This window comes from Saimiri boliviensis, chromosome 12 (genome assembly GCF_048565385.1).
Source record: "Saimiri boliviensis isolate mSaiBol1 chromosome 12, mSaiBol1.pri, whole genome shotgun sequence".
NCBI classification, from domain to species: domain Eukaryota; kingdom Metazoa; phylum Chordata; class Mammalia; order Primates; family Cebidae; genus Saimiri; species Saimiri boliviensis.
Genome location: NC_133460.1, coordinates 84,869,586 through 84,885,168, shown reverse-complemented (window position 1 = coordinate 84,885,168; position 15,583 = coordinate 84,869,586). Strand labels below are relative to the sequence as shown.

The following is a 15,583-nucleotide window of genomic DNA, read 5'->3' as shown; positions in this document are numbered from 1 at the left end:
CCCAAAGGGGAAATCCAGGAGAGAGAAAGATGGCTTCCACGAGAGTATTAGTGGAAGGGGCCCCAAACATGGAGTCCCAATACCCATTTGTTTCTAAATACTTTAATATGTATTTTCTAAAAACAAGGATATTATCAAAGTCATAAAATTATCAGCAATCCAGTACTATCATCTAATGAACAGATCTTATCATATTTTCACCAATTATTTCACTAACAGCCTTTATAGTAAAAGAAAAAAAAATTATGGTCCAGGATTAGCTTTCAATTTTTTTTTTTTACTTTAGAATATTTACATCAAGTCAAATTTCTTTAGTCTCATTTAACCTGGAACAATTCTTTTTTTTTTTTTTTTTTTTTTGAGACAGAGTCTCACCTTGTCACCCAGTGGTGTGATCTTGGCTCATGGCAACCTCTGCCTCCTGTGCTCAAGTGATCCTCCTGCCTCGGCCTCCCAAGTAGCTGGAACTACAGGCATGCAACACCATGCCCAGTTAATTTTTGTATTATTATTATTATTGTTTGTAGAGATGGGGCTTGGCTATATTGCCCAGGCTGCTCTTGAACTCCTGAGCTCAAGTGATCTGCCCACCTCTGTCACCCACAGTGCTAGGATTACAGGTGTGAGCTATGGCACCCGGCCAAACCTGGAACAATTCCTTAGTTTTTCTTTGCCTTTTATTACCTGGCCAAAAAACCTGAGTAACAAAATAAATAAAAGTTATAACCCACAGGAAAAAAAACCCACCAAGAATCTATATGTGTGTGTGTGTGTGTGCTTATCATTCATGAATACATGAATTAGGAATAAGGGAAAGCTCTTCCTAAAGAGAATGTCAACAAATAAATGCAGAAGAAATTGTGGAATTAAAAAAAATCATCATTTGGCAATATTAATAATAATCAGGCAAAAATCATCAAGGGATGCTAAAACTAGCATTGATGCTAAGTGAAAGTGAAAGATTGATGAGTAACAGAATATGTACATAGATTGAATGGGTCTCCCACAAAAATACATTATTAATTACAAAAAAACCCCAGTAATTTTATAAGAAACTGGCAGACACCACCTTAACAAAAGATCAAAGTTAATATCACCAGTAATGAGATGAACAGACAATATGTACCTCCTGATATCATACACTGAGAAAGACACAGTATCCCTTCTATGGTATTCCTCCCAAAATGCATAACCTGAGTTTGAAAATGGGGACACATTATACTAACTTAAATTGAGGGGCAATCTATAAAATAAATGGCTTATACTTTTCGAATCCTGCTTTGTAAACAGAAACTTAGAGCTCCCTACAGGCTTAGAGGCACATGGGACCGGATGCATATGTTAGGATGTGTGAGGGAAATTAAGTTCTTCAGGGTAAAGGCCAGTTTTTTTTTTTGTTTCTGTTTTTTAACTTCTACCCAATGTGCGCAAAGGAAGGACCACAGGGTGATTGCCCATAGGTCTTTTTTGATCTGGGAACACAGTCCCTCTCTCAAGAGATGACTGTGCCCATCAGATTGCACTAGTCATACTAGGGCCCAAGGTGCTGTACCTATCTGCCACTCCCATGGCTACAGTAACTGACACCAGGGGCCATGAGACCACATCTCCATTGTATTGTGTTTGGCCAAGGCCTTGAATTTGGGGGTACTTTCCAAAAGGCATCACGACCTTTTGAAAGAGAACAAAAGGAATTATTACTAACCAGTGAAGAAGGCAGAAATATCTTGGCTCTGGGGAGTAAAAACTGGGAAGTTAAGCTGGTTCAGGAAAAGAAAAGTGTATTACTGAGTGGAGTTCAGTCTTTCGGAGGTGAGTTGGAAGAAAAGGAGGAGACGTTGTAGCTACAACCCTTCCCTAATGCATTTCCTGGCTTCCTCATCCCACCATGAGTCTCCCAACCAAGTCTAGGGGATGGGTCCAGATGAGGGATGAGCTCCCATCTTGGTAGCATCTCTGGCTCCAGAGCGATGGGCTTTCCTGTCTCCTCTGGGGGAATGGTGAGAAGGACATAGCCTCTTGGGTTGTTTTCTAGTGACCTATGGAATGACAAGCTCCAGTGCTTATTACTACACCAAAGTGATGTCTGAGCTCTTCTTACATACCGCATCAGACACTGGAGTCTCCTTTCAGGCCATCAGCAGCATGGCTGACTTCTGGGATGTAAGTATAAGATCTTTTCTGTCCCTCCCTCTCTTACTCAATTGCCTGAGGCCCCAGGTCAGACAATGAATCAGACCTTGGGCTCAGAAATCAGATCAGTCAGGGTTCAGACTTAGTTAAAGGGTCAGGCTGAATTAATGGGTTAGGCTAGAGTTCAGGTGGAGGTGGGTAAGGGATCAATATGGCGATCAGAGAATTAAACCAGGAATTAGACTAATGTCGTGAGTCAGAGGTAAGACTGAACTTCAAAACCAATTTTCAATAAAGAGTAGGGTCACTTCAGGTCAGACTCTGGTCAGAATCATTGGTCAATGGAGTTTTAAAAAGCAGGCCAGGGCTGGGCATGGTGGCTCACACCTATAATCCCAGTACTTTGGGAGGCCAAGGCGGGCAGATCACCTGAAGTCTGGAATTCAAGACCAGCCTGACCAACATGGAGAAACCCCATCTCTACTAAAAATACAAAATCAGCCAGGCGTGGTGGCACATGCCTATAATTCCAGTTACTCAGGAGGCTGAGGCAGGAGAATCACTTGAACCTGGGAGGCAGAGGTTGCAGTGAGCTGAGATGCGCCATCATACTCTAGCCTGGGCAACACAAGCAAAACTCCATCTCAAAAAAAAAAAAAAAAAAAAAAAAAAAAAAAAAAGGCCAGGTGCAGTGGCTCACACTTACTTGTAATCCCAGCACTTTGGGAGGCCGAGGTGGGGAAATCACCTGAGGTCAGGAGTTCAAGACCAGCCTGGGCAACACGGTGAAACCCCATCTCTACTAAAAACACAAAAATACAAAACTTAGCCAGGCATAGTGATGCACACCTGAAATCCCAGCTATTCGGGAGGCTGAGGCACAATAATCACTTGAACCTGGGAGGCAGAGGTTGCATTGAGCTGAAATTGTGCCACTGCATTCCAGCCTGGGTGACAGAGTGAGACTCTGTCCCCGAAATATTTAAAAAATAATAATTTTTTAAAAAGCAGACTGGAGACAAGCTGGGGAGTCAGAGGATGAGGGCAAAGGTCATCCTAAGGGTAGGGGCAGGAGGAGGCTGGGTCAGGTTCGAGCCAGCTTGTGGTTCAGTTTGCCCAGGGCCCACTACTGGACAGTTTATATTGGACCAAATGGTACAACAACCAGAGCTTGGGCCATGGCTCCCACTCTTTCATCTACTATGAGAACCTGCTGCTGGGGGTTCCGAGGCTGCGGCAGCTGAAGGTCCGCAATGACTCCTGTGTGGTGCATGAAGACTTCCGGGAGGACATTCTGAGCTGCTATGATGTCTACTCTCCAGACAAAGAAGAACAACTCCCCTTTGGGCCCCTCAATGGCACAGCGTGAGTGAGCCTGTCCTACCAATATCACAGGGCTTGCCCCTCTAAAATGGACAACATTCCAAGGTGTGGGAACCACTTCCCCTGAGGCTTAAAGAGCCCTGAGAGCACTTTAGGGGACTACAGGGGCCATCTCCCTGAGTCCCAGCTATGACTGTTTGGGGATCTTGGTCTGTGTCACTCAGGAACAGAGAAGGTAGGTTAGCAAACACAACCATAGCCTCCGGACTTGTTCCCACACAAGGTCATAGTCACACTTGTCCTACCTTGCATGTAGTCCTTCCAGAGAAAGCTTCCTTTCCTGCCTAGAAGTTGGTTAGGGGTATAGAAAATGGGTGCAATTGAAGAACTCAACCCCTGAGATTGACACGTGGAACAGTAAGGGGTCAAGGATAGATGATGAATTAGGGAAGAAGGGGAAAAACGACAGGACAGAAAGGGGACGAACTAATCACCCAGGATAGAAGGTTTTATGGATAGAATGGAGAAAGATGAGGTGAAAGAGCCTGAAGTGCAATCACAGAGCCAGAAGGACTTTTTAATTCTGGTCCAGGTGCTTCCCTCAGGGGGATTCTTCAGGTTGGCCCAAAAGTGGGGTTTAGCTTTGTCATCCAAATTGTTGAGTGACATAGTGAAAACTCCGATTCACATTTGAGTTTCAGTTCTGTCATTTATAGCTGGATTATCTCAGAAATCTCTTTCACAGTTTCCTCTTCGGCAAAATGTGGATAATATTCACCCTCTCTTCTCAAATGGTCGTTGGTATCAAACAGAATAGTAGACAGTACATTTGGAAATCAGGTCAGTCAGAGATCAGACTGAATCAAAGGGTCAGGCTGACTTACTTAATGGGTTATACACACACACACACACACACACACACACACACACACACACACACACACACAATATGTAAACCTGTAAAGCCCAGACAATGATAAAGCATTGTCATTGCCATGGGAGATGAACTTTTGGGCTGGCTCAGCCGGCATTTTCTGTGGCAGGTGGACATACCATTCGCAGGATGAGTTGGGGGGCTCCTCCCACTGGGGCAGGCTCACAAGCTACAGCGGAGGTGGCTACTACCTGGACCTTCCAGGATCCCGACAGGCCAGTGCAGAGGCTCTCCGGGATCTTCAGGAGGGGCTGTGGCTGGACAGGGGCACTCGGGTGGTGTTCATCGACTTCTCAGTCTACAATGCCAACATCAATCTTTTCTGTGTTCTGAGGTCAGCCTCCTTTCCCTACTTCATCCCTCTGTCCATGGCTCCTGGTTCCAATCTCTCGTGCATAAGACCCTTGCCTAAACTCGTACCCTGTGATGGGGGTGGAAAGGAGAGGAAGTGGGAGGAGTTGTCCCAGTCCAGGCTCCACTAAACATCTCCCTCTCACCCCATAGGCTGGTAGTGGAGTTTCCAGCTACAGGAGGTGCCATCCCATCCTGGCAAATTCGCACCGTCAAACTGATCCGCTATGTCAGCAACTGGGACTTCTTTATCGTTGGCTGTGAGATCGTCTTCTGCATCTTCATCTTCTACTATGTGGTGGAAGAGATCCTGGAGCTCCACATTCACCGGCTTCACTACCTCAGAAGCATCTGGAACATCCTGGACCTGGTGGTCATCTTGGTGAGGGACGGATATCTAGGACTTGGGGCATTCTGGGAGGAGGAGGAGCCACCCTGATAGGGCCTCCAAGTTCTTCCTTTTGGAGCCCCAAGCCCTCCTTCTGACTTTCAGTCCAATCATTGTTTAGCAGCTCCCTAAGTGAAAGGGAAATATTCCCCTCTCTTAGCCCTTGGGAACCCTGTCTCTCACACCTCCTCTCCTCCTCACCTGTCATCTGAACTCTGCTCTTTTTAAAAAAAAATATATATACTGGCCGGGCGCAGTGGCTCATGCCTGTAATCCCAGCACTTTGGGAGACCGAGGCGGGCAGATCACCTGAGGTTGGGAGTTCAAGACCAGCCTGACCAACATGGAGAAACCTGGTCTCTACTAAAAACACAAAATTAGCCAGGCATGGTAGTACATGCCTGTAATCTCAGCTACTTGGGAGGCTGAGGCAGGAGAATCGCTTGAACCTGGGAGGTGGAGGTTGAGGTGAGCCAAGATCTTGCCATTACACTCCAGCCAGGACAACAAGAGCAAAACTCCATCTCAAAAAAAAAAAAAAAAAAAAAAAAAAAGTACTGTATTCTGTTCATCTCTTGTCTTTTTTTGTCTTTATGACCTGTTCTGTGGAAAGATTTGCCTTTTATTTTCTCTTCAAATATTCTGCTCCTTCATCTTCATCTGCCTCTTATTAACAGGACCAAAGCTGGAACTGGTGGGAATGGAAGGAAATGACTGGTTCCAGTTTCCTAAGGCCCTTTACAATCTATATATTAATATTTATCACTAGCCCCAAAGCCTTCTCTCGGGATTTAGAGCACTTAAGATGCTCCCCAGTCATCCTACCCAGTTCCATTTGAACCTGAGACAGTGAACGACTCAGCAGGGAAGGTTTTTTTCCCACCTGTCCTTATCTACCCTGGCTCTCCCTTGGGACTTTATCTTGGAACTTCCCTTGAGATCCCCTTGCCTTCCCTGACACCCCCATCACCCCTGTGTGACAGCTCTCCATTGTGGCTGTGGGCTTCCACATATTCCGAACGCTCGAGGTCAATCGGCTGATGGGAAAGCTCCTGCAGCAGCCAAACATGTATGCGGACTTTGAGTTTCTTGCCTTCTGGCAGACACAGTACAACAACATGAATGCTGTCAATCTCTTCTTCGCCTGGATCAAGGTACCTGGGACTCCCCACACCCAGCTTTGCTTCAAGGTACTCGTTCTCCCTTCTTTTTTCCCTTCTTCTTCTTCTTTTTTTTTTCTTATTTGAGGAGTCTTTCCCAGGCTGGAGTGTGCAGTGGCGTGATCTCAGCTCACTGCAACCTCCACCTCCTCGGTTCAAGTGATTCTCCTGCCTCAGCTTCCTGAGTAGCTGAGACTATAGGTGCTCAACACTATGCCCAGCTAATTTTTGTATTTTTAGTAGAGATGGAGTTTTACCATGTTTGCCAGGCTGGTCTTAAACTCCTGATCTCAAGTGATCTGCCCACCTCAGCCTCTCAAACTGCTGGGATTACAGGCATGAGCCACCGAACCCATCTATTTTTTAAAGAGGAGATCTCAATCACAATGGCTGGAGTACAATGGCACAATTCAGTTCACTGCAACCTCTGCCTCCCAGGTTCAAGCAATTCTCCTGCCTCAGACTCCTGCATAGCTGGGATCACAGGCATGCACCACCACACCTGGCTAATCTTTTGTATTTTTAGTAGAGATGGGTTTTTACCATGTTGGCCAGGCTGGTCTTGAACTCCTGACTTCAAGCAATCCACCCAGCTTGGCCTCCCAAACTACTGGGATTACAGGAGTAAGCCACCATGCTGGCTTTTTTTTTTTTTTTTTTTTTTTTTTTTTTTTTTTCCTGAGACGACTATCACTCTGTTGCCCAGAGTGGAGTGCAGTGATGTAATCTCAGCTCACTGCAACCTCCGCCTCCTGGGTTCAAGTGCCTCAGCCTCCCAAGTAGCTGGAATTACAGGCGTGTGCCACCACACCTGGCTAATTTTTATATCATTTCCTCTTCTTCAATATGTGTCTCATTTTCTTCGTCTGGCTTGGCAACTCCTGTGGCCTCCATAGGCCCTTGGTGTGGACTTTTCAATGCTTTTCTCTTTTCCTTCTTCATCCCTTGGTTCAACATGGCCCTTCCAGATATTCAAGTATATCAGCTTCAACAAAACCATGACCCAGCTCTCCTCCACGCTGGCCCGCTGTGCCAAGGACATCCTGGGCTTCGCCGTCATGTTCTTCATTGTTTTCTTCGCCTATGCCCAACTCGGCTACCTGCTTTTCGGGACCCAAGTGGAAAACTTTAGCACTTTCATCAAGTGCATGTGTGTGTCCTGACCCCTTCACTCCTCCCTGGCCCCCACCCTCCAGCTCCATGGATGTATGTATCCTTGGAGAAGATGGGTGCATGCATGTGGGTGTGTCTGCCTTTGAAGTATCTGTGTGAGAGTCTCCAGAAGCCCTGCTGTGTGTGCTCAAATACTCTATGCGCCCTGCCCTGTCTCCATCAGATTCGGGTGGATGTGTGGCGAGGGGTCTGTCTATGGTTAGGAAAGTGGGATGGGGGTGTTTATTAGGCTCTGGATGAATCCCAGACCTGGTCTCTCAGTTTTACTCAGTTCCGCATAATCCTCGGGGACTTTGACTACAATGCTATCGACAATGCCAACCGCATCCTGGGCCCTGCCTACTTTGTCACCTATGTCTTCTTCGTCTTCTTCGTGCTCCTGGTGAGGTTCTCTCTGAGGGGTGGGGATGTAGAGAACCTTCAGGGTGGAGTTTTGGTCCCAGTATGTCCCTCACTCAGGATTGATAAGTTTCTCAAATCAAGGATGGAGAGTGGGTGGGGGCAGATGTCTGTATCTTCTGAGAGCTGGTTACTGTAGTATAGCCAGCATGGTCAGTTTTCAGGTTTGCAGAATACAAGGGAACCTGCAGACTCCCTCAGTAAAATCAAACCCTCATTCTCCAAGGATGGAAATGGGGAGAAAAGTGCCTCATGAGGAGCATTCGCTGCATCTGGAAGCTTCTATGACTGTCCTCCAAGACTCCCCTTCCTCTGGGGATCTCATGCTGATTTCTACTGCCACTACTTGGTAGCTTGCTCTCCCTGCCAACCATGAAAAATCTGGATTTTATTTATTTATTTACTTATATATTTTGGACAGGGTCTCACTCTGTCACCCAGGCTGGAGTGCAGTGGTGCAATCTCAGCTCACTGCAACCTCCACCTCCCGAGCTCAAGGTATCCTCTTACCTCAGCTTCCTGAGTAGATAGGACCACTGGCATAGTCAGGAGCCACCATGCCCAGCTAATTTTTGTATTTTTTGAAGAGACAGGGTTTTGCTATGTTACCCAGGCTGATCTTGAACTCCTGGACTCAAGTGATCTGCGTGCCTCAGCCTCCCAAAGATTACAGGTGTAGGCCACTTTGCCCTGCTCTTGGATTTAATTCTCACTAACAAGGCCACCAATTTTCTTTATTTGATCAATGGATGGGGATGCAGATATGGACTGGGGGATAGATGGTAAAGAGAACACAATTGGATTCTTACCCAATTGAAACTAGAAACTAAAAGCTTCTAGTTTCAATGATTGGTGGGCCCTTATATGAAGAAGGTCTGTGGCATATGTTAGGGTATCGCTGTGGTGAGAAAGGTTACTACGGTAACTGAGAGTGAGGACACCAGGTTGGTCAGGAAGCATGATCCATCTCTAATAGAATTGTGCTGAAAGGCTGGGCTCTGGGGACCCTGAGAAGCAGGGATTAGTGGGCTGCAGAGCTGGGACTGAGAGCACTGGCCCCTTTGGAACATGTGTCTTGGACATTAATGGGGTCAGTGGGCTCAATCCTTCCGGTGGGTGAGGATCCAGGTCCCCACCTTATTCTCCAGAACATGTTCCTGGCCATCATCAATGACACATATTCAGAGGTCAAGGAGGAGCTGGCTGAACAGAAGGATGAGCTACAACTTTCTGACCTCCTGAAACAGGTGACTGCTCAGTCTCCTTGAGCTACACATTTGCATCAGTGCCCCAATCTAAGGCTCTGTGTCCTGGTCTGTTCCTGACTGGTTGAGGTACCTCTGTCCATCTGTGCCTTCAACTTATCCTTGGAAGCCTGGGTGGGGCTGGGGGCCAGGGATGAGTGAGCAGCCTGTGAGAACTTTTCTATTTCCTTTCTCTTTCAGGGCTACAACAAGACCCTACTAAGACTGCGCCTGAGGAAGGAGAGGGTTTCAGATGTGCAGAAGGTCCTGCAGGGTGGAGAGCAGGAAATCCAGTTTGAGGATTTCACCAACACCTTAAGGGAGTAAGCAGCCAGACACCCAGCCTTCTCTCATACCAGTCCCTAAGTCTTCGACCCTCAACCATACTTCATTTGCCTATAAGCCTTTGGTCTTAGTTTAGGGGCCTCTGATCTTGACTTGCAGACTTCTGATCTTTGCCTGTAGGTCTTTGCTCCTCACCTTCAGAACTGTGCCCTTGGTTTAAAGGTCTCTGACCATGGTCTATAACATCCTAGATCTTGTTGAACGACTCTTAGGAACCAATGTAATAATTCCCTAATCATTGAATGCACACCCCACTCCCGCAAAACTCTGATTTTTGTTTTTTGCTTCCCCACAAACATTTATCTATTCCTTTAACTATTCGCTCCGTTTCCCAAACATATTAATACACATTGAACAAATACATTGTGAGCACCAGCTGCGGTGCTCACAATATATTTGTTCAATGTGTATTAATATGTTTGTCTATTACTCAGTACCAGGCACTGAGTAATAGACAACATTTTTTTTTTTTTTTTTGAGACAGAGTCTTGCTCTGTTGCCTAGGCTAGAGTGCAGTGGTACAATCTCAGCTCGCTGCAACCTCAGCTTCCCCGGGTCAAGTGATTCTCATGCCTCAGCCTCCTGAGTAGCTGACTACAGTCATGTGCCACCACGCCCAGCTAATTTTTGTATTTTTAGTAGAGATGTGATTTTTCCATGTTGGCCAGGCTGGTCTCAAATTCCTGACCTCAAGTGATCTACCCGCCTCAGCCACCCAAAGTGCTGGGATCAGGAGACAATATAATTAAATGAGACAAAGTCTTTGTTTTCTAAGCGCTCATAGACCTGTAAGCAAATAAACTGAATCACAGAATAAGCTCAACAGAAGTGACTAGGAGTAGAGGGTGATCAGTTCTATCTCTAAGCTTAAGAGAAGGCTTTTTGGGAGAGGTAATATTTAAATAGGGTATTGGAGGATGAATAGCTTACAAGTGGACAAGCAGAAGAAAGTTGTTCCAAGAAGAGATAAAAGCACATACAAAGGCATAGAGGTCTGAAACCAAGCATACACAGGAGGAATAAGCAGTTGAGCATTGCTAAGGTATTAAATAAAAGGGTAGGGGTGGAGGTGGTCTTAGCAGGAGATGAGGCCAGAGAAACATGCCAGGGCCACACTACCACTCTGTTCAAAGAATAGGGTACCAGAAGGGATTTCAAGAAGGGACATATTTAGACCCGTATATTAGAAAGGTTAATTACTCTAGTTGTGTTATACAGGATGGATTTCAGGGATAGGGAGTGAAGGGGAAGCTGGGGGATAGCAGGTTATTTAGAGGCAAATAGATTTTGCAGTCATTCCTGTAGGAGGTCATGAGGCTGTAAACTTAGTGAGCAGGAGTCAGGAAAGGAAGAAGAAATAGAACCAAGTGTTTTCTTGGGAGTAAGATTGCTAGACTTTGGAGAACCTTCGCCAGAGTAAAGTAAAAGAGTGAGGAAGTCCATAACTGAGAGGTCACAGCCACAGCTGGGCAGAAATCATTTCATCATTCTGTTCTCCTCAGACTGGGACATGCAGAGCATGAAATCACTGAGCTCACAGCCACCTTCACCAAGTTTGACAGAGATGGGAATCGCATTCTGGATGAGAAGGAACAGGAACAAATGCGACAGGACCTGGAGGAAGAGAGGGTGAGCCAGGCTGATAGGTGGAGAGGCGGTGTAAGGAAATAGGTCACCTTCCCCTTCCCCTTTCCCCCTTCCCTCTTCCCCCAACACATCTAGAACACAAACCCAACCTGAAAACTCTCCCATAGACAGATGGTAAAGAACTCTCTAGAATAGTAGTTCTCAAACTGCTGCACGTTAGAATACCCTGGGGGGCCTTTAAAAATCTTCATACTCAGGACACGCACTCTAGACCAATGAAACCACAGTCTCTGGTATAAGGCCAGACATCAGTGCTTTTTAAAACTCCCTAGGTGATTCCAATATATAGTCAAGGTTGAGAACCATGCTCTAAAACACAGGCTTAGGGGGAAATGACCCATTCCCTAAGAATCCCTGATAATTCCCTCGGAGGATTTGCTCTCTCCTGGGAATTTTCAAACTCGGGTTCCCAGCTGTCCCTATTCTGCCTGCTCCGTCCCTATCCGGTGCAGACCAAAAAAAGTCAAAGACAGGGTGACAGCAGCCTAGAAAGTGCCAAGAACGCCGGTAGTGTTCCTCCTCTGCTAAAATGAGTTGGCATCTAGTGAACACCTCATCCGTCAAGGCTTCAAGGATCTTGTATTTTCTTTGAGAGGTGACTCTCCTCCAGAGGTTGGTTCAGCACCACGACCCTGACCCTATTGTCTCCAGAGTCTGGGAGGGAAGGGGAATAGCAAGAACTAGAACCCGAGGCTTGGTTCTGAGGTCCTGGTAGAGCGGGGTGATAGAACAGGAGCTGATGGCTTCCCAGAGTTATCTCCTGTCCTCTAACGTCTGACTTCCTGAGCAGGTGGCCCTCAACACTGAGATTGAGAACCTGGGCCGATCCATCGTGAGCAGCCCACAAGGCGAGTCGGGCGCAGAGACTGCCAGAGCAGGAGGCTGGATTTCAGAAGAAGAATTCTACATGTACGTGCAGTCAAGAAGGGCTGGCTCAAGGCTGACAACACTTCTATTATGATATCCTATCTTGTACTTTTTCCCACAACTTTCCAATTCTCTGTCCTACCCCAGGGAGAACCTCTGCTCCCCTTTAATTCTGCCTACCAGGCTGGGTCTTCTCTTCTTTGTTCCAATCCAGACACATGCCCTTCTGTGAACCCTGCCTCTTTAGATGCCCAGCCCCCAAACACAGATTTCTGCTCCATTCCTCTCTCTCAAATCCTACACAGGCTCACAAGGAGAGTTCTGCAGCTGGAGACTGTCCTGGAAGGAGTCGTGTCCCAGGTTGATGCTGTAGGCTCCAAGCTGAAAATGCTGGAGAGGAAGGGGTGGCTGGCTCCCTCTCCAGGCGTGGTGAGCGGCCCTTCACCTGGTCCTCCTAGTTTCTCATCAGTTGAACTCTGCTGTCTTTTCCACTCAGTGGGTGGGGCAAGAACATTTTTGAAAGCCCTACGTTTTCAGGCTCCTGGGGAAACAAGTTCACAGCTGTCAATTTATCAGCAGAGATGGGTCATGGAGATAAGGCCTGGAAGTTGCTTGCCCTGGCCTGAGGGCTGCCTTGGCCACTATGAGATGATCTGTGTCAGGCTGGTTGGGCTGCTATAATAAATTATTATAGACTGAGTGGCTTATTAAGCAACAAAAGTGTGTTTCTCATAGTTTGGGAGGCTGGGAAGTCTAAGATCAAGGTGCTAGTAGAATTGGTATCTGTTGAGGGCCCACTTCCTGATTCATAGACAGCTGTCTTCTTGCTGTGCCCTTTCATGGTAGAAGGGGTAAGGGAAGTCTATTTTATTTTTAATTTTTATTTATTTATTTATTTTTGAGACAGAGTTTTGCTGTTGTTGCCCAGGCTGAAGTGCAATGGCGTGATCTCAGTTCACCGCCACCTCTGCCTCACAGATTCAAGCGATTCTCCTGCCTCAGTCTCCTAAGTAGCTAGAATTATAGGCATGTGCCACCAAGCCCAGCTAATTTTGTATTTTTATTAGAGATGGGGTTTCTTCATGTTGGTCAGGCTAGTCTTGAACTGCCGATCCACCTGCCTCAGTCTCCCAAAGTGCTGGGATTACAGGCGTGAGCCACCGTGCCCGGCGGAAGTCTCTTTTATAAGGGCACTAAACCCATTCATAAGGGCTACATACTCACTATCTAATCACCTCCCAAAGGCCCCACCTCCTAATACTATCAGATTGGAGGTTGCAATTTCAACAGAAGAGTTTGGGAGACACAAACAGTCTATAGCAGTCTGAGTTCTCTGGAATCAGATACAGAAAAAAGAAAAGTGGTAAACAAACTATTTCTTCAAATGACTTGTCCCTTTCTTCTTCCAACAGGAGGAACAAGCCCTTTGGAAGCACCTGCAGCCAGCCCCAGCTGTGACTCCAGACCCCTGGGGAGTCCATCGTGGGCAGGAGAGTGGTGAGGGAGGAGGCCTAAAGCATCAGACAGCAGTCTCCTCTCCCTCTGCCTCCCCAGAGGCCCCCTCGCCACATCCGCTGCACTTCTAGGACAACAGGTCCCATCGTGGCTGCTGCTGAGCCCCACCCTGCATCTGGCCTTTTGAGCCAATGTTTCTGTGTGTGGTGGGCATCACGCTTAGGCTTGTGACTCAGTGTTTCTATGTGTCGCCACATAGCTCTGTGAAATAACATCTTCCACTGGTCCTTTTACTCCTTGTGCACTTAGCTCTGTGTGTTTAAAAAAAAAAAAAAGTTAATAAGAAACGGGATAAAGGGAGGGAGGGTAATGACTCTCCCTAAGCACCTGGATAGCCATAGTTTGTGAAAAAAGGTAGAAAATAAGAAAATAATGTCTAGATGTCTTCCTTCTTCCCACTGAATCTTATCCTTTGTGAAACTCAAGATCTGCTGCTAGCACCCATGGGTTTTTTGTTTTCCCCTATAGAGGTTCCCTATAGAAGAGAAGAATAAGTCTTAGAGGAGAGGAGATTCCCATGTGGTGAGATTCCAGTGTTGCAGAGGAGTTAAGAGTGAGGCACTCCCAGAGCAAAGTCTGTGAAGGCTCTTCTGCAGGAGGCTGCCTCCTGGTTCACTGAACCTGGGAACTGAGGGGGCTTTAACCAGGAGATTAAAATGGAGCCCGAAGGGAATCAGGCAAGGAAATGACCTCAGGATTTGGAGATCTTTGAGTTAATATGTGGTGGGTTCTGATATTATTCTTCTATAAGACCATGTGGGTTTCCATGGTGGCTATCAATAAAACTCCTTAGGAAAACTAGGACTTTGCATTTGCTTCGGGATTCTAGAGGGAAGAAAGGCTGAAACTGTGGGCCATCCATGTGCCTGGGCTGGAGCAGGTTCACGCTGTCTAGGAGGTATAGCGTAGGGGCAGTGATGTGAAGGAGCTGGGCTACCACAGGAGTCTGGAAATAAGAACTTCTAGCCCAGCGTGGTGGCTCACGCTTGTATCCTAGCACTTTGGCATTACAACTTGAGGCCAGAAGTTGAAGACGAGCCTGGTCAAAATGCTGAAACCCCAACTCCACTAAAAATACGAATAAATTAGCCAGGCATGGTGGTGTGTGCCTGTAATCCCAGCTACTTGGGAGGCTGAGGCATGAGAATCCCTTGAACTCAGGAGGTGGAGGTTGCAGTGAGCTAAGCCGAGATTGGGCTACTGTACTCATGCCTCGGAGACAGAGCGAGACTCATTTTTTTTTTTTTTTTTTTTTAAAAAGAACTTCTGACTCACAGGAATGGCTTGAAATAGTGGCTACTGTGGTTGCACCATAGGAAGAGTGGGGATAGGTGACAAGGGAGACTCAGTCCTCGGAGTGGACAGAGTCAGGATAGGAGAGCTGGGGATGGTGGGTAGCTGGTGTGTGTGTGTATGTATATGGTGTACTGGCATGGGGATGGGGTAAGAGGGTGCAGATGGAGGATAACCAGGGATGAGAAACTCCCACACCAAGATTTTGGGTGTCCAGGAGCCTGCCTGAGGCCTGCTGCGTATCTCCCCTCCCTCCTCCTGTGGTCTTTATTCCTCCTCATTTTGCATCTTTCATTCCTCCGCAGTCACTTCTCATCCATCTCTTTCACTCACCCCTGTTCTCCCATCCCATTAACTAATCTGTACACCTAGGAGACTTGTGAAACAGCTTAAATGCAATTAAGATAACCAGAGTGTATCCTCCGCCCTAAAAAAGTTACAGTCCAAGCTTTCTTCAAGAAAGGCTGTATCAAATGAAGAGAAGTAGGTGCCTGCCTGCAGTTTAAGAAATAGTGAGTTGGTGTTAACCCAGGACATTGGGAAGGGAGGGTATTTAGGACCAGGGATCAATGCCCGAAGGTTTCCCAAAGCCTGGACAAGACAACCTGCAAACGTTTGGATTCCCTGAGCAATCTTTTGATGACTAACTCCAGTGCGGAGTGTCGGGGAGGGGGGCTACCCGTCTTCAGTGGTTTTGGGACGGGTCGTGAGTGGTACAAAACAAGTGATCCCTCCAGGTGCGACTGTAGGGATGAGCTCGCCTTCAGTCCCAGACGTCGCGCCTGTTGGCAGTGGGTCGATTCACAACAGC

The 15,583-nt window shown here is 46.9% G+C and overlaps 1 protein-coding gene across 2 annotated transcripts in view; it reads left to right on the top strand.

Annotated features, from left to right (window-relative positions):
* Window positions 1-13,973, top strand: part of PKD2L1 (polycystin 2 like 1, transient receptor potential cation channel) — a 41,951-nt gene extending 27,978 nt beyond the window's left edge. For both annotated transcript variants that reach the window (XM_003922302.3, XM_010333186.3), the window contains exons 3-16: window positions 2,036-2,163; window positions 3,245-3,498; window positions 4,500-4,724; window positions 4,895-5,123; window positions 6,113-6,283; window positions 7,258-7,439; window positions 7,724-7,844; window positions 9,010-9,108; window positions 9,307-9,428; window positions 10,953-11,079; window positions 11,888-12,006; window positions 12,270-12,393; window positions 13,377-13,461; window positions 13,948-13,973. In XM_003922302.3, coding sequence (XP_003922351.1) covers window positions 2,036-2,163; window positions 3,245-3,498; window positions 4,500-4,724; window positions 4,895-5,123; window positions 6,113-6,283; window positions 7,258-7,439; window positions 7,724-7,844; window positions 9,010-9,108; window positions 9,307-9,428; window positions 10,953-11,079; window positions 11,888-12,006; window positions 12,270-12,393; window positions 13,377-13,461; window positions 13,948-13,973 — 2,012 coding nt within the window. The remainder of the gene's footprint in view (window positions 1-2,035; window positions 2,164-3,244; window positions 3,499-4,499; window positions 4,725-4,894; window positions 5,124-6,112; window positions 6,284-7,257; window positions 7,440-7,723; window positions 7,845-9,009; window positions 9,109-9,306; window positions 9,429-10,952; window positions 11,080-11,887; window positions 12,007-12,269; window positions 12,394-13,376; window positions 13,462-13,947) is intronic.
* The last annotated feature ends 1,610 nt before the right edge of the window (window positions 13,974-15,583 follow it).